General features: G+C 43.5%; 1 protein-coding gene across 1 annotated transcript in view; it reads right to left on the bottom strand.

Moving 5' to 3' along the window:
- Positions 1 to 23,572, bottom strand: part of LOC146822007 (brain and acute leukemia cytoplasmic protein-like) — a 601,945-nt gene that overhangs the window by 19,533 nt on the left and 558,840 nt on the right. The window contains exon 3 of the mRNA XM_085609410.1: positions 441 to 631. Coding sequence (XP_085465536.1) covers positions 441 to 631 — 191 coding nt within the window. The remainder of the gene's footprint in view (positions 1 to 440; positions 632 to 23,572) is intronic.

Here is a 23,572-nt window from a genome sequence, read left to right as displayed (position 1 = left end):
AGTGCAGTGCAATTGACAACAGCACAACCTTGTGCAAGAGTGAACGAGTGATGGGTTAATCTGAATCATCTATGTCTAAATCACCCTGCATTAACTCATGTATTGGTCCATCATTCCATGACCACACCTAGATGATTTCCCCATAACCATCACCTGAACTAAAGCCACAAAAGACTGACCTTGTTTGTGCACTACCTTGGTGACTGAAGGCAAGAACATCTAGAGACTTGCAAAATACTAGAAACCCTTCAATCTTATCCTTGTTTCTCCTATTGAAAGGGAATGAAAACATAATTTATTCTTCCTCAAATTGGTCTGATACATAGAACATGCAGTGGGACCGGCAGCAACAGTCTCTGTAAGCTTTGAGACTGGCCTGAGGAAGCTGCCTATGGTTGGGAAAGACATGAGGACAATCCAGGATAAATAGGCCACCTCACCTCTTCCGTCCGCAGGACACTGCGCTTCTGCAGCGTGGTACCCCCTGCTGAGACCGCCAGCTGCTGCTTGCTGGGTGCGGGACTTCCGCTGGCGGGCTTCTTGTCATTCAACGCTGGATCTGAGATCACAGAACACACTTTGAGATACGCCTCGGCTGGATTACGGAATCCATCATCAAAGAAATCAGCAACTGGAAAATAAGGAAAAATGGTCTTAATTAGAGGTGTTATCACTCCAGAACTTTTAGATCTTGAACTTAGAACACATGGATAATCCTCACTAATGTGGGAGTGTCTTCGGAGATCAAAGGTCTTTAATAGGGCACGAGCTTTCAAGATTAATTGGCACACACCTCAATATTAAACAAAAGATCTCAGTAGCTAGTATTTGACAATACTAGCCTCCAAGAACTTGTCAAAGGCTATCACAGAGTTTTATAAATTACTAGATAGTATTTGGGGTACATATACATATTTACGGAAGGCACTCATCTTGAATGGCCATTTTGGGATGCGATATGGATCTCACTTTATAAAGTCTCATACCACAGGGATGGGAGTTTTTAAAAAGGTGCGATCATTATTATCGCCAACAATGGCCCTCGTTACAAGTTTATGGCTTAATTCTGATCCCTGTGCAAACATGTGTTGACATAGGGAATGGAATTATGAGTTGTGTGTTAGCAATCACATCTACGCAGATATCCCCTGAAATTTATCTGGGGGAAAAAGGACTGGAAAAAAAGGCAATTGATGTGTTAAAAAGCAGTTCCATATATGTTATGCCTTGTTTTCCTGTTGAATAGGGGCCATTTACTGCACGTGGTGGATACGTCATCCAGGGGAAATAATATTTACCATGTGTGATGAATATGTATATAGGAATAGTCCTTATGTACATAAGGACTATTCCTGTGCCCGGGGGACATACCCCATGGATATGGGGGTGCAACTTCAGTGATATCCATTACACTCTGTTCAGAGGATGATACCCTGGAGCACGAAACACCCATACAAATTCACCTACCAACGGCTGTGCACAGGCTGATTCCTAAATATATGAATATGTATATACCCAGGTCCAACTTTAGGGTACTGGTGCAACCAGTGCCGTCACACCACCTGCTGATCTCGCAGAGGAGGGTGTATAAAAAAAACTAATGGCTTTAAAAGCACCAGCTGCTGAGTTCCTTGTGTGTCCAGCAGTTTTTAGGAAGCAATAACACTAAATAACATGGATTTAAAAGCACCAGCTGCAGAGTCCCTTGTGTGTTCAGCAGTTTTCAGGAAACCGAATTGTCAATATTACTCTGGTGATTAATGCTCTTGCTGGAGAGAGATGGAGTTTTGTCTAGTGGCAGTTTTAAATTATCATAAAATAGCGCAGAGGGTTAATGTGCCTGCTGAAAAGAACGTGTACCAAGCAGGTCACAGAACAGAGTCTGAGTTTAATATGAGCAGCGCTATAAAAACTGAAATGCCTGTCAGAGAGGGACTACAAAGAGATAAGGGGCACTGTTGGACAGTGGTAGTGAGGGAATTCGTGGAGAAGGAGGACATGGGAGAGGCGAGGGGCCAAAAAAATGACTGTTGCACTGGGTGTAACCAGCAACAAAGCCAGCCCTGTAAATACCCCACCCTGTTCAGACATGTAATGAGGGCTTACATTTTGTGCCAAAATCCTAAATATTGTTATTAATTGGACATTTATCCCATGATAAAATTGAGAGGGATGAGGTAATTCCCAGATAACATGATTCACAGGGACTGTAAAAGAACAGGCCACCCGTAATGTAAGATTAAAGCATTTCTCTACATTCACAGTTACAGTGACAGGTGAGATGTTCTTTAACCTCATTACCTGATCACCACAGATTTCTAACATTACTCTGGTACTCTAAATAAGATTTAAATCGCATTTAAAGCCCCATATATACCTCCGTCTTTTTTATTATGTAAAATCTTGTGTTAGTAAGCCCCATGAGCGGAGCGCAAGAGTACAGAGATTCAGTACTATGTTTAGATGTGTGTCCGAGACACCGTGCACAGGTTTGAGATGAAGATTAAAAAAATTAATGCTTTTTGTGGGCTGGGGGTCTGGGCGTTTCTACCCTGCCCCCTTTTCTTGTTTCATGACCTTTTGTCTTGTGACTTGATGTAAATCCATTCAGTAATTCCTGAAATATTCATATTGAAACAAACCAAAAAGTGTTGGCAGCAAATCAGAATCAACCTCGGGAGGGTTCGGGGATCCACAGCGGACACCAGATATATAAATATTTTCAATATGAATTACTGAATGGATTGACACCATTTTAAAAAAAAAGGTCGCTTTCTGAACCAAGAGCTACTTTTTGCCAAACTTGGTGTAATTCTGTTCAGCAGTTCGGGCTGTAGCTTTTTCTAAAGTTTCCTATGGAAATTTTACCCAGAGAAAATGTGTTTTGGGACCCTCTTTTTTCTCAGCCCCACTCGACTGAACACCCCAAAACTTTCAATACAGGAGCTGACTGGAACAGGGCATTAGTTTTAAAAATTTCGTGAAGATTCGTTGAACAGCACAAAAGATATTGGCAAAAGAAAAAACGCTTTTCCTATGTGGAAACTAGTTCCTAACTATAACTACCTAATGGTGACCGCCAGTAGGTAATGTATCTATCTATCTATATATATATATATATATATATATATATATATATATATATATATATATTATCTACTGGCGGTCGCCAGTAGATAGTTATAGTTAGGACCGTGTTTGCATAGGAAATCCGCAACATTCTATTTGGAATAACTGTGGCGCCGGTTGACGAATCCTCTCAAAATTTTCAAAATAGGTGGGGCGCTCCGCTCCCCTCCTACCCTGAAAGTCTCGGGGGGATTCGTCAAGTGGGGGCTGAGAAAAAAGGGGTGTCCCAAAACGCGTTTTCCCCATGCAATTTTCCATAGGGACCTTTAGTCCAAGGTACAGCCCGAACGGCTGAACAGAATTACTTGAAATTTGGCAGAGAGGTAGTCCTCAGGTCAGGGATGTGCCTTTTGCAGGTCTGGTGTCAATCTGTTCAGTAGTTCCTGAGAAAATCAAAAGTAAAATCATATATATATGTGGGCGGAGCCTAACCACACATCTCATCCTGAGATCTGATTGGCTGTCAGCACTTCATCCAAGAAGTGTTGGCAGCCATCTTGGGACCAATATACATGATAGCACCTCATTAAAAAGCATTGCAGTTAATGGAAGGTTTTAAGACTTTAGTTACATTTTAAATCATTTGTTGATGGTACCATACTCATTTTAGGAATTGTGGTATGTTCTAAGGTGATTTCACCATGTGAAAAAGCCTTCTGCTGGGATATCATGATTGAGAGAAAAATATTTTCTCATGCTTTTCCCACATAGGTTTGGAAGGTGATCTATAAGCTAAACTGAGAGCTTATTTTCTGTAAATTCACATTATCTTTCTCAGTCATGTGAGAATGAAGTCTGACATTCTCAGTAAATCATGTACATCCAACAAAGGCAGAGACTGTCAGTTGATTCCTTTGTGTTCTACTGCAGCTTCCCAGAGTGTTCCAAAGAACAACTAGAGCGCTAACAGTCCTACTTATGATAAACGTATGGCACACCTGAAGCCATCTTGCTTGGATTAAAGTGGTAACTCTTAAAACATTTCATTTAAAAAGGAACAAAATGAGGGGGTTCATTTTTCCATAAAAAGTATGATTAGTGCTGCAGAAAGAAAAATTAGGGCACATTTTGAGTGACATCTCAAATCCTCTTCTATTTCATTAAAAAATTCTGACATGCAGACTGAAACATGCACTTTCAATACCAGCAGCAGTTTTCCCTGGTGAGCAGTAGCTTTACTACAGTGATCTAATGAGCAAAAAGAGTGCTAACATTCTGAATTTATGGCAAATGTGTGACACATCTGAATGCCTTTGGAATCAAAGTAAAAAACTGAAAGTATTTCCTACTGAGGAGACTGCAGTAAATGAGGAAATTAGGAAACTTCATGACAAATAAGTCTGCCAAGATGGCCACCAGAGACAAAAGAGCCCAAATGTAGCCCAAATATCACCCAGATGTAGCCCAAGTATAGCCCAATGACAGAATGTCTCAGAGTGTTCTTAAAAACAACTAGAGCACTTACTGTCTTCATTATGACAAAAGTATGGCACACCTGAAGCCATCTTGATTGGAATAAACTGGCAACACTTAAAACATTTAATTTAAAAAGGAACACAATGAGGGGGTTCATTTTGCCATAGAAATTATGATTAATGCTGAAGAAAGAAAATGAGGGCACATTTTGAGTGACTTCTCAAATCCTCTTCTATTTCACTAAAATTCTGACATGCAGACTGAAACATGCACTTTTAATACCAGGAGCAGACTTCCATAGTGAACAGTAGTTTTACTACAGTGATCTAATGAGCAGCTAGAGTGCTAACATTCAGAATGTATGGCAAATGTGTGACATATCTGAATGCCTTTGGAATCAAAGTAAAAAACTGAAAGCATTTCCTACTGAGGAGACTGCAGTACATGAGGAAATTAGGAAACTTCATAACAAATAAATCTCCCAAGATGGCCACCGGATACAAAAGAGCCCAAATGTAGCCCAAAATCACCCAGATGTAGCCCAAATATAGCCCAATGACAGAAGTGTGCAAAACACTTATTATTTTGTGTTTTTGCAGTGTTATATAGTGCAGACTTGTCAGGTATTGGAGTGCTTTACATGAGCATTGGTTACATCACACAAGAACAAATTCATTTTGGTTGTAGACATGGGGAGACTAAGTGATTTGACCAGAATCACAGAATGTCGAGCTGAAGCAGAAACTCCAACCTGGTTCCCCAGTTGCAAAGTCTGCAGTTCTGGAAGTAACACCACATCATCTCCCCTAAGTGCAACATTTATTCAAGTGGTCAACTGGATAAAAAAACATAAAGGTAACAAATAATTTAAAAGTGCTTTCTCGCTATTTGAAAACTCAGAAAATATGTCCTTATTTTAGTCTTTTAGAGCACTAACCATAATTGTGATGCCAATAAGACCCTCTCATATATGTAATTTCTAAAGTAAATGCTCTAGGTATTACAGTTTTGATTACATCAAGATGACGTCAGGCGTTCCACACTTTTGTAATAAATATAGAATGTTAGCCATCTAGTTGTTCATTAGGATACTGTTGAGAGGCAGAGGCCAGGGGCACAGACTCTGAAAATTGAAGGCAGGTAGGAGGGTGCGAAGGCAACAATTTAACCACACTGAGCAGGCAGGAAGGGCCGTGGCAGCACAACAGACTATGGAGGGCAGTGGAAAGGGGGGCAGAGGCAACCAACCAACAATACAGGACTTGCAAGAGAGGCTGTGGCAATGTAATAGACCATTGTGGGCAGAAGAAAGAGGCAATGGTAGTACAACCATACATGCCAACAGACCCGATTCAGCCAGGAAACGTCCAATATTTTTAAGCTCAAATGGGCTTTATTTTATCTGTCTCCTGTCTACAATCTCCTCTTTTTCAATGTAACTCAAAGGGGAAAATCAATACCCCAGTTTTTTTTTCAAAATCTCCCTCTTACCAAGTTCAAAATGTTCGCAAGTATGGTACATTGGATCATGGAAGGAAATGGGGTAGGGACATGGACTTGGATAACAGAGGACAGGAGGGACATGGAGAGGTGCACCAAACTGACCCTGCAGGGCAGGCATCAGGGTTTGCAGCAGCACAATACACCACACAGGGCATGCGGGACGGGAGTGCAGCACAACAATCCATAGAAAGCAAGAGGGAGGGGACAGGACCATGCACATGGACAACAGAGAACAGAGGGGCAAGAGGCAGGACCATAATGGACAGACAGGAGAGAAAGCTGCAGCATAACAGACCATAAAGGGCAGGAGGGATGGATCAGGGGCATTACAATGGAACAGACAAGCCAGGAGGGAGGGAGTAGGGGTCTGCACATGTAAACAGAGGGCTGGGGGCAAGGAGGCAGGGCAGGAGCAGCAAGATAGCCATGGAGGTCAGGCAGGATGGGCACTAGAAGCAAGACACACCATGAAGAGCAACAGTGAGACTGTGATGGCATACACACAGACCATGGAGGGAAGGTGGGAGGGGTTCAGGGGCAGCTAACTGACCACACAGGGAAGGTGGGAGGGGCCATGGCAGCACAGAAGACCATGCATGGCAAGTGGGAGGGTTAGTGGTAGCACAATGGCTATGATGGGCAAGAAGGAGGGTGCAGGGGCATGCACAAAGGACGATGGAGGATAGAAGGGAGGGTCAGCACCTGTGCACAGACAAGAAAGTTCAGGGGAAGAGGCCTCACAACAGACCGCACGGGGCAGGCAGGAGGAGCAGTTGCAGCACAACAGACCAGGGAGGGCAGAAGGGTGTTGCAGTAAAATGGACCATGGAGGACAGGAGGAAGGGGATAGGGGCATGGCATGTGGACAGGCAGGGTGGAGGTGGCAGGGACAGGTTACAGTCATCTGACAATGCTAGGCAGGTGGGAGGGGAGTGGCAGCTCAACAGAACACTCAGAGTAGATAGGAGTGGCAGGTCCATGGAACATGGTGGGCAAAAAGGATAGAGCAGGGGCATACACAAAGACATCGGAGGGCAGGGGGAAGGAGAATAGGGGCAGCAAGCTAAGCACAGAGTTTAAGCAGGAGGTCAATGATGGGGCATAGAATTGGGCAATGGAGGGCAGGAGGAGTGGACTGGTACATCATACTAAATTGAGGGCAGTGGCAGCACATCAGACCATGCATGGCAGGAGGGAGGAGGCTAGTCCATGGATTCACACAACAGAGGATAGGGAGGAAGGGGATGGGGCAGCAAGCTAACTGTTCAGAGAAGGCGGGTATTAGGAACTTTATTGTTTTTAAAACGTGTGTCTGTGCGAACTACTTAAAATATGAACAAGTATGCAGCATAATCTCACTTTTATTCAGGAAGAAGAGGACGGTTGTGACTGTGACTCCGGGCTCACTTGGCAGAAACACCCCCTGACCCTCCACCCCCTATCGCAAAATGTAATGCCCGTGAAAAGGGTAGGTGAACACAGTGTTATATAGAACATAGTCCTGAGAGCATGATTGAAAATGAAAACTAGATATAGTGTATGGTATAAACTATGCACCAAAAAGTGTGATATAAGATGAACCAGGGCGTGAAATATAATATGCAATACATTGTGTGCAATGACAGATTCAGTGGAGAGCGCGAGATAGCACAGGCACTAGCGCGTGCTATGCGATATGCGCCTTGGAGTGTAATATGCACAGGGCAGTGTTGTGTAACCTAACTAGTCTCTAAAGTTGTAATATAAAATATGTCCTGGGGAGTGTAACATTGCATATGCACTGTGACAAAGATATGGATCCCAGATTGTAATATGTATGGCATAGCACTGTGCGTTATAACATAGGCATCGAGGAAGGCACGTTAGATGGGGCAACATAACCCGTGCGAAGACAAGTGTGGCATGACATATTCACGGGGTGGTGTTACAGTGCACATGGGCTAGAGAGTGTCATAGCATATGCACTAGCTAGGGGAATACAACACAGAGGTGTGTGGCAATCAGCAGGCAATGGTGGGTGTAACACAGCATTGGGCTCTGCCAGGAGCGCGCTGTGACTCTCAAGTGATGTTCGTCCCCTTTCCAGAGAGTAAAATAAAAAGTATTACACATCCGGCAGTGGATGTGTGTTTTATTAACCGTGAGGGGGGTTTCTTGCATAGTTTTGGTCAAATTTTTGTCGAATCCCCTTTGAATGGCTTGGTGTGCATGTGTATTAAATGTGCCCGTCAATAGCTACCCATGTTTGTATAAATAAAGGACAAGGGTGACTACCGGGATTTGGCACGGTAGGGCATCAGACATTTCAGAGCTTCACTAGTGGTGTAAATACATTCCACGTGGATTCATTGTATGCATAGTCGCCTTTTAATGAATATCACGCAAATCGTCATGGTGATAGGTACGTACGGTTTGTCCAGCATGTCCTAGGTGTGTCTATAAATATATAGTTTTTAAAAATAATAAAAAACAGTGGCCGGCCCTGGGGATTGGGGTAAAAAAAATATAATTAGGAGACAGACCCTGGGGGATGGGGTCATCAGGGCCAATAAATTAGAATAAGAAGGGGAACCACACAGCCCCCCTTCTTAAAAAATTAAAATAAATAAAAGACTGGCATCGTGCCGGAGGCCACGCCCCCTCCTTGCAGCACTCTGCAAACGCGCCCCCTGGCGAGTTGTAAGTTGGGGAATTAATTCCTCTTCAATACTGAGGGTCCCTGAGGGCCAACTAGCCCAACAGGCATCTCCAGTATGCACCAGGGAGCTGCGCTGCAGACAGGTGTTCTGAGGCCAAGCCCCTTTTTACACCTCTCTGCAACGCAGCTCTGTGGCGCTTACTGGAGGTACCTAGTGGTCTAGTTTGACCCTAGGGACCCTTAGGAATCAAGGGGACTTAATCTCTCAACTTAGAACAGCGACAGGGCGCGTTTACACATTGGTGAAGGGAGGGGACGGGGCCTGAGGTGACGTGTGCAAACACGCACTATGGCACGTTTTAAATTGGGGATATAATTCTCCTTCAATACTTAGGGCCCCTGGGGGCTAACTAGCCCACCAAGTGCTTCCAGTAAGCGCCACTGAGCTGCATTGCAGAGAGGTGGTCCAGGCCGTGCCACTTTTTACACCTCTCTGCAACGCAGCTCTGTGGCACTTACTGGAGGTACCTAGTGGGCTAGTTGGACCCTAGGGACCCTCAGGATTCAAATGAACTTAATCTCCCAACTAAAAACGGACACAGGGTGTGTTTGCACAGTGGTGAAGGGCGGGGACGGGGCCTGAGCTAACGTGTGCAAAAACGCCCTGTGGCCTGTTTTAAGAGGTAGTTTTAATCCCCATGCCCTATTATATATTAGGGGTTTACAGAGGAGGTCATGCTAATCACAGGGGGACCCCAACGCATAATGTTCCCTAGTGTATGTAGGTGTTTTCACTGCATTCTAAGTGTCTTTTAACATAGCACTGGCTCTAGGACTCGTTAGTCAGACTCAGTTACCACCAGTATCCGTCTGAAAAAGGTTGAGGGTACAGGATGATTTTGCAACAAGGCTTCTTTCTGCTCTTCTTTTTGTTCTTTCTGCACGTTATCCTTCTTCCTGCACTTTTCTTCGTCTTTGAGGACTTCTGTTGCTTCTTTCTGCACTTCTTTTTTTTCTTTCTGTGCATTTTTTCTTCTTTCTTCACATGTCCTATCTCTGTAGGCATAGTTAGAAATTAGCATTTAAAAAACCTTTGAAATTCACAGAAAAAACCATAGGTTTCAGGCACGTTATAGTTAGGAATTAGCATTTAAAAAACCTCAGAAATTCACTGAAAAAACCATAGGTTTCAGGGGTGTTATAGTTAGCTGGACTTTTCACTTGTACAAAACCATTGAAATTCCCCCGTTATAGTTAGTTCAGCTAACTATAACTCGCGCACCCGCAATGCACTGCTGATGACGTCACATATTACATCACTCATGACATGGTCTGTGACATCACTCATGACATCACTGATGACATCTCAAATGACATCACTGATGACATCATCCAGTGAATGTGTGTTTTTCTGAAAATTAAATATTTTTTATATATGTATATCTCAAGGTCGATGGAAAAATAAATGGGTATATAAGTGTCTAAATGGATGATTTGTTTTTGAAAAATTGATTGTGTAACTGACTGATTAAGTGTATCATAGTGAATACATGGCTTAGTGAGTAATGTTTAAATATGTAAATATCTGTATCAGTCTCTCACTTTGTGTATAAGTGGCTGCATGGGTTGGTGAGTAGCTACATGGGTGTCTATATAGGTTATTAGTTGTTTTTTTGAGTATCACAGTGCGTGGTAGAGTGGCAAGTTATAGTTAGTGTTGCCTGGTTAGAGAGTTGAAAAGAGTGCGTAACAAGGTCTGCTACTTATAATAATTTGAAGATGGTGGATAAATTGTGAATAAAAGTTATAACTAGAATTTATAAAGTTTTTGTAGTTTAAACCTGGTGTGTAGAAGGAAAATAAATTTTCCTAACTATAACTAAGATTTAACCTTTGTTTACTTTTTAAATTGAATTTCATTGTTTTTTTAAAACTTTTAATAAAATTGTGTTTTAAATCGTAGATTCCAGTGTCACATGTGGAGAGTTGTTATGTGGAGTGTTGTACAGTACAGTGGAGGAGAGGAGAGTATTATAATGCCTATTGTCATAGACTGGAGTATTGTAGATTGGAATAGAGTGTAGCAGAATGTAGTACATTATTTTATAGTGCAGTAAAGTGTAGTGGCATGGTGTCTCGTATAGTAGAGTCAAGTATCGTAGACTGGAGAAGCGAATTGTGCAGTGGAATAGTGTGCCAAACAGTTGAGTAGCATGTCGTAGACTGTCATAGTAGAGTGTTTTAGAGTGGAGTAGGGTGAAACAGAGTGTCATAGAGTGCAGTATTGCCAAGTGAAGGATTGTAGAGTACAGTGGAGGAGAGTGTCATATAGTGGAGTGGCGTACCATAAAGAGAAGTTGAGTGGCGTGTTGTTGAGTGTCATAAAGTGTAGTATAGTGGATGGGATACAGTTGAGTAGAGTGTCATAGAGCTGCACAAAGTGCAGTACAGTGTTGTAGAGTGGTGTTGAATAAAGTGGAGCACAGTGTTGGAGAGTGGAGCAGCATATAGCAGAGTATAGTACAGTGGCGTAGAGTGGGATAAAGTGTAGTAGAGTGGAGTAGAGTGGAGTGCACTGGAGTGGGGTACTGTAGAGTGGAATAAAGGGTCAGTGTGGAGTGGCATGTCATAGACTATAGTGGTGTGGAGTACAGTAGAGGAGAGTGGCATAGAATATAGTCGAGTAAGGTGTCATAAATTGGAGTACTGTGGTGTACAGTAGAGTGTAGTGGGGTGTCATACAGTATTTGAAAGTGATATAGACTACAGTAGAGTAGAGTGGCATACAGTCTAGTTTGAATTTTGTAGAGTAAAGTTGTGTACAGTATAGTACATTGTTATAGAATATGGTAGAGCAGATTGACATAATGTTATAGAGTACATTGACATTGAGTGACGTACAGTGGACTGGCATACAGTGGAGGGGTGGTGTTCTGTGTGACAGTAGAGTGGAATACAGTGGTGTGCAGTGGCATACAAAGAGTTGCATACAGTGTTGTATAGTGGACTAGAGTGTTTTAGAGTGTTGTACAGTGGCATACATTACAGTACAGTGTTGTACAGTGAAGGGATTTATACAGGTGTAAAGTGTCAGAGAGTGGCATGCAGTGTAGGAGAGTTCTCTAGAGTGAAATTGCATAGAGTACAGTAGTGTGTGAAACAGCAGTTTGTTGCATAGTAGCATACAGTGAGGTAAAGTCTTGTACAGTGGAGTAGAGTTGAATGGAGTGATGTAACATAGTGTGGAGTACAACAGAGTGTATCAGGATGTACTAGAGTAGAGTGGCATAGAATGGAGTATATGGTTTAGGTAGTAAAACGTTATAAATTGGAATGGGGTCCCGAACAGTGGAGTGGAGCGCTGTGTCATATAGAAAAGTATCATATAGTGGAATAAAGTGCTATACATTGGAGTGTATGAGCATAGAGTGGAGTATGAAGTTGAACAATGGAGCGTAGGGGGATAGAGTGGAGTAGTATGTCATAGAGAGCCATGAAGTGTGGTAGACTTTTATAGAGTGGAAGTATTTGGAGTGGAAGAGAGTGGCATAGAGTGGAGTGGCGGACACTGTAGTGATATAGAGTGGATTACCGTAAAGTGGAGTAGCATACAGCGGGATAGTGTACAGCGGCATGTAGAATAATGGATTGGCATAGAATGGAATAGCAGAGCGTGGAGCTTGGAGTTCGGAGTTCTGTGCCAACCGCCGAGTGGCAGAGATTTTCCTCGCTACTCCACTCTATACCACTCTAGTGTATGGCACTACACTCTATGCCCCTTCATTTTATGCGATTCAATTGGACCGTCCACCAATGTATGCCCTCCACTATATGCTATTTCACTGTACCCCACACCACTGTATGCCATACCACTCCTTTAAACCCTAATCCACAGTGCACTGCTCCACTATACACTATTACACTCTCTGTCACTCCTCTGTACAAAACTCGGCTCTAGGCCACTCCACTCTACGCTATCTCACTATGTGTAACTCCACTCTATGCTGCTTCAGGGTATCCCACCACACTGTATGCTACTCCAGTATATGACATTGAACTCTATGATTCTTCACTCTATGCTATTCCACTGTAGGCTATTCCACTGTATGCTACTCTACTCTACCCCACTCCAGTGTATGCCACTTCACTCTACCCACTCTATGCTACACTATTCTATTTGGATGCCACTCCACTGTATGCTATTGCCCTCTACCCCATTCCAGCGTACAACACTCCAATCTACAAAACTTCAATGTATGACACTCTCCTCCATTCTATATAACTCTACTCTATAAAGGTTTACCACATTTTATGGCACTCTATGACATTTTACTCCACTCTATCCCTGTATACACTTTATCCCCATACACTCCACTGCCAAACTCTATATTCCACTCTATGCCCTTAAACTCCAATGCACAACACTTTATTCCTATATACGACACAGCATTCCTCTCTACTGTACGAGATGCCACTCCAATTTATAACAGTGCATGATCTAAGCTATGGCAGTGCACTATACTCCATGCCACTCTACTTTACAAAGCAAACACGAGGAGATGATGGATGGAGCACAGAAACTTTTCAGACACTCACCCCAGTCACAGATCTGGGTTGAATCCATCATCGTTCTTTAGCTCACTTCGCCACCCCAGTTCAGGAACAGTTATATGCAAATTAGTCTTGACTCTGTGCCTCATGGGAACAGTCCAGACCGAACTGCCGAGCCATGTCTTCCCTGGACCAGAAACAAGCATCCTGGGACCGGCTACGGGCTAACAGCCCTCATCAGCCAGGATAGCTTGAATCCAGAGGCAAAGTAAGCAAGGGACCCATGTCTGGGCATACCCTGCCAACTTAGGGCAAACAAAGCAAACACAAGGAGATGATGGACGGATCGCTAAAACTTTTCAGACACTCACCCCCAGTCACAGATCTGGGTTGAATCCATCATCGTTCTTTAACTGACTTTGCCACCCCAGTTCAGACACAGCTATATGCAAATCAGTCTTGACCCTGTGCCTCATGGGAACAGTCCATACCGAACTGCCAAGCCATGTCTTCCCTGGACCGGGAACAAGCATCCTGGGACCAGTTTCAGGCTAACAGCTCTCATCAGCCAGGCTATCTTGAATCCAGTGGTAAAGTGAGCAAGGGACCCACGTCTGGGCACAACCTGCCAACTTAAGGCGAGCAAAGCAAACACAAGGAGATGATGGACAGAGGGCTGACATTTTTCAGACACTCACCCCCAGTCACAGATCTGGGTTGAACCCATTGTCATTCTGTAGCTCACTTTGCCACCCCAGTTCAGACACCACTATATGCAAATCAGTCTTGAACCTATGGCTCATGGGAACAGTTCAGACCGAACTACCAAACCATGTCTTCCCTGGACAGGAACAAGCATCCTGGGACCGGTTTTGGGCAAACAGCCCTTATCAGCCAGCCCAGCTTGAATCCAGCGGCAAACTGAGCAAGGGACCCACGTCTGGGCATACCCTGCCAACTTAGGGCGAACAAAGCAAACACAAGGAGATGATGGACAGAGTGCTTAAACTTTACAGACACTCACCCCCAGTCACAGATCTGGTTTGAATCCATCATCCTTTAGCTCACTTCGACCGCCCAGTTCAGACACAGCTATATGCAAATCAGTTTTGACCCTGTGCCTCATGGGAACAGTCCAGACCGAACTGCCAAGCCATGTCTTCCCTGGACCGGAAACAAGCATTCTGGGACCAGTTTCGGGCTAACAGCCCTCATCAGTGAGGCTAGCTTGAATCCAGTGGCAAAGTGAGCAAGGGACCCATGTCTGGGCATACCCTGCTAACATAGGGTGCACAAAGCAAACACAAGGAGATGATGTACGGAGCGCTGAAACCTTTCAGACACTCACCGCCAGTCACAGATCTGGTTTGAATCCAGCATCCTTCTTTAGATCACTTCGCCCACCCAGCTCAGAAACAGCTACATGCAAATCAGTTTTGACCCTTTACCTCATGAGAACAGTCCAGACCGAACTGCTAAGCCATGTCTTCCATGGACCGGAAACAAGCATCCTGTTACCGGTTTCAGGCCTACAACCCTTATCAGCCAGGCTAGCTTGAATCCAGTGACAAAGTGAGCGAGGGACCTAAGTCTGGGCATACCCTGCCAACTTAGGGCGAACAAAGCAAACACAAGGAGATGATGGACGGAGCGCTGAGATTTTTCAGACACTCACCCCAGTCATAGATCTGGGTTGAATCCATCATCGCTCTTTAGCTCACTTCGCCACCCCAGTTGAGACACAGCTATATGCAAATCAGTCTTGACTGTGTGCCTAATGGGACAGTCAAAACCGAACTGCCAAGCCTTGTCTTCCCTGGGCCGGAAACAAGCATCCTGGGACCTGTTTCGGGCTAACAGCCCTCATCAGCCAGGCTAGCTTGAATCCAGTGGCAAAGTGAGCAAGGGACCTACATCTTGGCACAACCTGCCAACTTAAGGCGAGCACAGCAAACACAAGGAGATGATGGACAGAGCGCTGACATTTTTCAGACACTCACCCCCAGTCACAGATCTGGGTTGAACCCATCATCATTCTGTAGCTCAATTTGCCACCCCAGTTCAGACACAGATATATGCAAATCAGTCTTGAACCTATGTCTCATTGGAATACTCCAGACCTAACTGCCAAGCCATGTCTTCCCTGGACGGGAACAAGTATCCTGGGACCGGTTTTGGGCAAACAGCCCTCATCAGCCAGGCTAGCTTGAATCCAGTGGCAAACTGAGCAAGGGACCCACGTCTGGGCATACCTTGCCAACTTAGGGCGAACAAAGCAAACACAAGGTGATGATTGACGGAGTGCTAAAACTTTTCAGACACTCACTCCCAGTCACAGATCTGGGTTGAACCCATCGTCATTCTGTAGCTCACTTTGCCACCCCAGTTCAGACACCACTATATGCAAATAAGCCTTGAACCTATGCCTCATGGGAACAGTCCAGACCGAACTGCCAAGCCATGTCTTCCCTGGACCGGAAACAAGCATCCTGGGACCGGTTTCGGGCTAACAGCCCTCATCAGCCAGGCTAGCTTGAATCCAGTGGCAAAGTGAGTGAGGGACCTAAGTCTGGGCATACCCTGCCAACTTAGGGCGAACAAAGCAAACACAAGGAGATGATATTCGGAGCACTGAAACTTTTCAGACACTCACCCCCAGTCACAGATCTGGGCTGAATCCATCATCATTCTTTAGCTCACTTCGCAACCCCAGTTCAGACACAACTATATGAAAATCAGTCTTGACCCTGTGCTTCATGGGAACAGTCCAGACTGAACTGCCAAGCCATGTTTTCCCTGGACCGGAAACAAGCATCCTGGGACTGGTTTCGGGCTAACATCCCTCATCAGCCAGGCTAGTTTGAATCCAGTGGTAAAGTGAGCAAGGGACCCACGTCTGGGCATACCCAGCCAACTTAGGGCCAACTATACAACACAGCAATACACTCTATTGTACTTTACTTCACACTACGTTACACCACTCCACATGGTTTGTCTCCACTGTAAGAGAATTTACCTCACTCTATGCTACTTTACAACAATCCACTCTACCCAGGTCCACTGTTTCACACACTACTGTACTCTATGCAACTCCACTCTACAACACTTTAGTGCACTGTATGCCACTATACAACACTTTACTCCTGTCTATACCCCGTCACTCTGCTGTACAATACTGTACTATACTGTATGCCACCGTACAACACTCTATTCCACTCCAATCTAGATTACAAAGAGGCACTGTACGCAACTCTTTATATGCCACTGCACCTCACTTTAATCCACTGTGCTGACAGTGCTCAACTCTACTCCACTCCACTCCACAGCACTTCACTCTACTCCATTCAATGCCATTGTACTCTATAACACTGTAAGCCAATTATGTCTAACACACTCTAGAACACTATACTGTACTGCACACCAATCCACTGTACAAACATCAACTAGCCTGTATGCCATTCTACTCTACTGTAGGCTACATCAGTGTCCATTACTGCACAACATCCCACTACACTTTGCTGTACAACACGTAACTCCAATTTATGACACTTTACTCAACTGTATGCTATACCACTCTACTCTACTGCACTCCAAGCCACTATAGACTATGACTTCAGTCTCTAACACTTTACTCCACTCTACACTACCCCACTCCTGTTACTCCACTCTCTCTACTACACCTTATATTGCTCTATGTCACTGTACTATACTGCGCTCTATGCCACTCCATTGTCAAACACTCTACTCCACTGTATGCAACTTCTACAACACTGTACTACACTCAATGCCACTCAATGCTACTCCACTCCACTCTAAGCACATCCAGTCTATGCCACTGTACTACACTGTATAGCTCTCAAAGGGTTAAAAGAGGTCGAGAACGGGACGAAGTCCATAGTTAAAGCCATTCACGATGTAACACTTACAATTACTTCCAGAAGTGTTTCTTGATGCAGGAAAATGGTGCACAGCACCAGTCATGGGTTCAGAAGCTCTGGTTTGCGTTTTGGAGTCTAGGACTACACATCCCACAATGCACCAGGTCAGTTTATGGAGCTTTTTACAAAAGTTGCTCCAAACGTCTTAAAACGTCTGGAACGTCTTCCTGAAGTTCCTCTTGTGGGTTCAAAGTGTCCAAAACGCCAATCCAAGGGTCTAGAAGCTCTGAGATGGTCCTTGGAATGTTGGGATGACAATTCCCACAATGCACCTAGCCAAATCCTTAAAAGTCTACTAGCCACACTCCAGGTTTGGCACTTCTTGGCAGAGATGATGCAGGTGGGCTCTGTTATCCTGTAGCTTTGAGGGAGTCCACACCCTAATTCTTGTGAAGCCAGGCAAAGTCCTTAGGGCTGTAGTATCAGATAGTGCAGCAGGTGAAGTCCTTTAGATGCAGATCAGGGTTCTAGCAGGGCAGTCCTTCTCCTTGTTGTTTCAGGCAATAGATCTGAGTTGCCATGCAGCTCAGTGTTCCTGGGCGTCAAGCAGGGAGGAACCCCTGACCAATTGGATGCAAGGTGCAACTCTCAGGTATAACCACTTTCTCCAAAGTGTGGCTTATTCTTGTCCCAGAAAGCACTATTCTTCCAAAATGGAGAAACTCTCTCCTGGAGGGTTAGATCTGGCTAAGCCAACCAACCGGTGTGGTTAAGTTTCCCTAACACTCCCCTTCGAGCCCCTTCACTAATCTAATTACTGGCGCTCAAGTCAGGCTATGGGTTCAGGATGTGAAGGTGAGCCTGTGCTACCCTAAACTGTCATTCTCCCTTTGAAGACCAGTTTGGTTACCCCACCCCCATCCTGCCTTGTGTTCTGCAGCTCTTCTCCCAAAGGAAGGCCTGTGTCTCTAGTCAGAGTCACATCACACCTCATTAAGACAGACGGTCTCAGCCTGGCAGAGTAAATGGAAAAGGCATGAGTTAACGTTAATGTAGTGTAGCGACTGAAGTGACAAGAATGTGTTCCGAGGTGCGTGACTTACAGCGTAACACAACATTTAAAAGTGTTTATTAAATATATTTGATTTAGGCATGTTTTGGGCCCCATATTTTTTCTGTACATTCTCTGCAACCAACCGCAAAAATGTTTTACCCCTCCCACAAATAAACCGCTGGAATGTGGCTACTAAAATGTGCATAAGAAAATGGGGGGAGATTCAATAGGGTGTAGCAGAGGCTGGAATCTAGACTAACTGTTTTCAACATACATTTTGCCTCTGACACCATAAATTACAACAATTATTTTGTCAACTAGCCTTTTTAATGACTGTGATCTACAAATTCTTTTTTTGATTTTTGATTTCTTAGATTCGATGAACACTACTGGTTTGACACACCTTATTGTATACAAAATATAGTGACATAAATATTTACATTTGTACAGTGACTTCAAAATGTAACAACAAACGAAAAAAAATTATATAAATACAACATACAGATTATCAAAATGGAGTTCTTTTGCAAAGCTGAAGTCAAATGTCCGAAACAAATTAATTCATGGAACGTGAGCAATAGGCTCCTATAGTTCTCGCTATTATTGCGGTCCTATGCAGAGTCGGGTACTTGTGTCTGTATATAGTTTCAATGAGCAATGCAAGTTGCAGTCTGTCTTTGCATTTGCAATTGCTTGTGTAGAGAAGCTGGTTCTAGCTTAATCTTCTACAAAAATCCTCTGCGATCTCTGCTTTTGCGCCAACGCGTTTCGACCTGTGTAGTTGGGGACCTGTGTGATGTTTGTGAGGTCGTCTTCAGGGCGGGTGTTATGGTGGAATCGGACTTCTATTCCTGTAATTCAATTGTAATGGAATATGGTTACTCCTTCTGTCATGTTTTTATGATTGTGGAGTTTCTAAAGGTTGTTCTATGTCAACTTTCGTTCACTCCAGGTGGTTGAACTTGTCTTTTCTGTGATGCCTTGTTTTGTGTACTGCCGGCTGTAGTGGAATGACTTTCTTAACCTTGGTCTCGTTATTTTCTTTCTAAAACAAATGATAGGGAGAGGAGTTGGAGTCTACATCCCCTTGAGATTGCCTGAAGCTGTGACATGGTTTCTGGCAAGTACCTGGGTATTATTGTTGACGCAGTGCATGCTTTTGTGATTAGGATTTCTTTTCCCTACTGCGTACTTTAAACGTGCTTCTTTTTAAGTTGCGGTGGCGTGCCCTCTATTTGTGCATACCGAGAGTTGTTTGTATGTGAGGGGGGGGAAGAAAATCCGCTTCGTTGTGCCCTGGTGAACACCGTGATTGTTACTGGTGAAAAACGCGATTCCAAGCGGTGAGGGAGCTCGTCCCGGATCAGCGCGTGGTGTTAGTTCTATTTAAAGAAAGGACGGTGGGCTGTTTACATGTAGCTCATGGGGGCGTACTGTTCCGTACCTTCTTGATTTGCGAGTGATGGAGTCCACTTCTTCAGCGCTCTTGTATCTCCTTTCTCCTCTCTCTTTTTCGGCTGCTGGCAGGTTTCTTGGCTTTTCCTCAGGGTTGTTCATAGCGCTCTTGCCATTGGTTGGTTTATATAAGGGAGTGCCCCTTGTTGGCGCGTTGCTTGCTCCACGTTTCAGCTGGTTGGGGGTGTGTCGTAGTCATGGTTACCGTGTGGTGCAACGCTTCGTAGGCGATGTTTTTTTGGTTGATGAGCGGCTCTTTCAATCCGTGAATTCTTCCGTGATTTCACTGCGGTGATGTACAGCGTGTCCGTCATGGCTTAGGGGTATGTTGATGGTCAAGGTGATCATGTTGTTTTTCTGCCTCCCGGTTCGAATCCTGGTCATTAGCAATTGCGGGCCCTGTTATTAGGATGGACCGCTTGTATGGTAACGCCTTTTTCTCAATAAAGGTTTTTGATGGTATGTGTCCACTTTGTAAATTGGGGTGGTTGGTCCTTTTTGCTGGCTTGTGTTTTTGGTTCAAGGGCGCATTTTCGAACGGTGGGTATCTGTTGCATCTTGCGAGGTCTGTTTACAGCTGTTAACTGACACATGGTTCTTTGATTGTAGCGGTCATGTTATCGGCGTGTTCTTCTTTTTTGCTTGTCGCTTCATAGCGTTGTGTTTCATTTGTTCAAACCTTCCAGGTAGTCATTGTCTACTGTTGTGCTATGGCTGCTGGACATTTGGGGTGTAGAGGTGTCTCCTGATGTACACGTGTTCTTATGGCATCGGATGTAATTTGTCTTTTGTCCAATGTAGGTTGTTCTTAGGATATTGCGGTGCAATCTTTTGTTTCTTTTATTTTTCAGAGAGGTGACATGTCAGGCTCCTTATCAGATGATGTTTGATATTTCCGTCATTTCGTTTAATCCATTGTCTATAGTACCTAGGAACATTATAGTTTTGGCTTCCACTTTTGAAAGGGTTGCGTCTATGTTCTTGCTTTTGATATGACGTAGAACTGTCCACTTTAGGTCATTTATACTGTGGTTTTTTTCAATCCAGTGGGACACCATGGGTGCATTGTGAGTTTTGCACTTGATTCTTGAACGATGTTGTGAGATGCGGTTTTTCACAGGTTGTGTCGTTTTACCGATGTAGGCCAATTTGCACGGGCATAAGACACAATAGATAACGTTTTGTGTGTTGCAGTTGGTGAAGTCTTCGTGAATCAGGTACTTTGGCCCGTACTTAAACTTGGTGCCTTCGATTGTGCTGTCGCATGATACGCATGTACCGCATTTTTTGTGGCCTTTTATCGGTGGTAGTGAAAGCATGGATCTCAATGATGTCCCTGGTTGTTTGTAGTAGGTGTTTGCACGAACCAATTTTTCTCGTATGCTGATGTTTTTTTTTAGAGCAAAGATTGGTATCTGTGAAAGTGGTTGAATTCCTTTGACTGTGTCCCAGTTTTTTCGAATGATTTTTTGCATATCGTTTGTTCTGTTTGAAAAAGTGGTGACGCATACCAGTTTGGGGTTTGTTTTGTCTGATCTTGGAGAAAGAAGGGAATCTCTGGGCGTGTACCATGCCCTTTTTAGTGCTCTTTTAAGGAGTTTTTTGGGGTAGTTCCTTTTTTGTAATTTCTCCATTAGGATGCTGGCGTTCTCGAAATAGTCTTCTTTTTTCGAGCAGTTTCTCCTAATTCGACGAAATTGACTGTAAGGGAGATTCTCGCGTAGGTTACGTTGGTGGAAACTTTGGAAGTCGAGAAATGTGTTTCTGTCTGTTTTTTTGGTGTACAAAGTTGTGTAGAGATGACCATCCTCATGTCTAACGAGTAGGTCCAAAAAGTTCATTTCTGTTTTGTGATGGTTCATTGTAAATTGAATGTTTGGACTCCTATTGTTTAGCCATGTCACAAACGCTTCTAGATCTTGTATCTCGCCTCTCCAAAGTAGGAAAACATCATCGATGTAACGACGCCACATTTTTATGTGGCCGTCGTATGGGTTGTTGTTGTACACCCATTTTTCCTCGTATAGGGCCATGAACATTATGGCCATTTCTGGGGCGAAGGGACAACCCATCGCGGTTCCTGTGACTTGTAGATATTGAGTGTCATTGAAGGAGAAAAAGTTGTTTCTGAGGCAGATTTGTGCTAATTGAACAAGGTGGTTTGTTGGCACTGTGTGCGGGCGAACTCTTTTATCAAGAAAAACTTGTATTGCTTCTAGGCCTTCTTCTTGGGGGATATTGGAGTATAGGCTGAGAATGTCCAAGGTTACAAGGATTTCATTATCTTTGTCGAAGGGAAAATTCTCGAGCGTTGTGATGGCCTGCATGGTGTCTTTCACGTAACTCGGAGTGTCTTTGATCAATGGTTTCAAAAAAGTGTCCACATATTTTGCTGGTCTCTCCAGTATTGAATTTACTCCTGAGATTATGGGCCTCCCAGGGGGATTTTTGGGGTCTTTGTGTACTTTTGGGAGGACATACATAATGGGTGTCCTGGGATTCTCATTGATCAAATACTGTGCTTCTTTGGTTGTCAGCCACCCTTCTTCTTTGCCTATATCAATGATGGAAAGAAGTTTCCTTTTTATTTTCGAGCTCCAATCTTCATTCGATTTCCTGTAGTATTTTTGGTCCATTAGTTGGCGGTGTACTTCTGCTTCATATTTCTCCCTCTGCCAGATGACTATTCCTCCTCCCTTGTCTGCCGGTTTGATTATGAGATTTTTGTTTTGTTGCAGGTGGTCCAGAGCTTCCGTTTCTTGTGCAGACATTCTTCAAATGAGTACAAAGTTAGTAAGGCATATCATTTTTGAAAATCCATTGGTCAATAATACACAGATTTTTCAAAGCAAAAAAGTGAACCTCTTACTACTTCACAAAGGTGGCAATAGGTTGTTAACAATAATAAAATGTAATAAAGAACTATATGTAACACCATAACCCAGAAGTCAGCGAAACGTACAAAAATACAACATTGTCACAAAACGACATCAGGGAGTTCTACCTTTGGTAAACACAGCCATCAAACCAATCACATCACCTGATCTTAGCCCCAATCACTGTGGTATATCATTAACTTTGACAGTAAGCATAGAACAATATATAACTACATTTTATACAACGTATATGTTTAAAATTACTTAACCTATTTATAGATACAGTCAGAAATTTTAAATTCAGTCATTAAAAGTGAGAATTTTCAGGAATAACATTCACATGTTTTCACATAATTTACAGTAACATTCATTTTAATTACACACTCGATTTTACACCACTCCAGTGTATGAGTTGACTTTACGCCACTGCACTGTATGCTATTTACAGTAAGCCACTCGACTTTATGACACTCCAATATATTTGTATTTTTTTGTTGTTGCTTTTTTTGCCATATTTGTCCTTTTTTGCCATATTTGTTCTTCTTGTCATGTTTCTTGTAGTAACTGTTGCAGTGATAGCCCTTTACATACAGGTGATACTACTTTGGAAGGTACTTCTCTGGAAGGTATGCCCTGTATACACGATGTAAATGATGTATCCTCTTATCTAAGTTTCAGGATAAATTACTCAAGTACATGGTGCCACTCTATAGTACATAGTGCTACTCTATTAATTTTCTATGCAATGTACCTATAAATCCTGTATGCAATGTGCCGCTATGATTATCCTGTTTACAAAAAATATAGCAAAGAGAACAACGCTTTGAATGGTATGCCATGTTACATGTTACATGTTACAGGGGGCCAATCAACTCAACACAACTGTGTCCACTAACTTCACGGCAAGTACAAGATAGTAGTACAGTCTCTTCCCACATGGTGAGTAAACATCACATACTGCACAAACCTTACTTAAGAGTTAAAAAGTCAATAGCAATCTTTTTAATAGACTTATGATGTCGCAAAATTCTCCAGGTACTTTAACCCATAAAACCCTCAAGATAGTTCCACT

This window comes from Triturus cristatus, chromosome 6 (assembly GCF_964204655.1).
Source record: "Triturus cristatus chromosome 6, aTriCri1.1, whole genome shotgun sequence".
Lineage (NCBI taxonomy): Eukaryota > Metazoa > Chordata > Amphibia > Caudata > Salamandridae > Triturus > Triturus cristatus.
The sequence above is the reverse complement of the archived record's forward strand: the minus strand, read 5'-3'. Positions and strand labels throughout refer to the sequence as shown.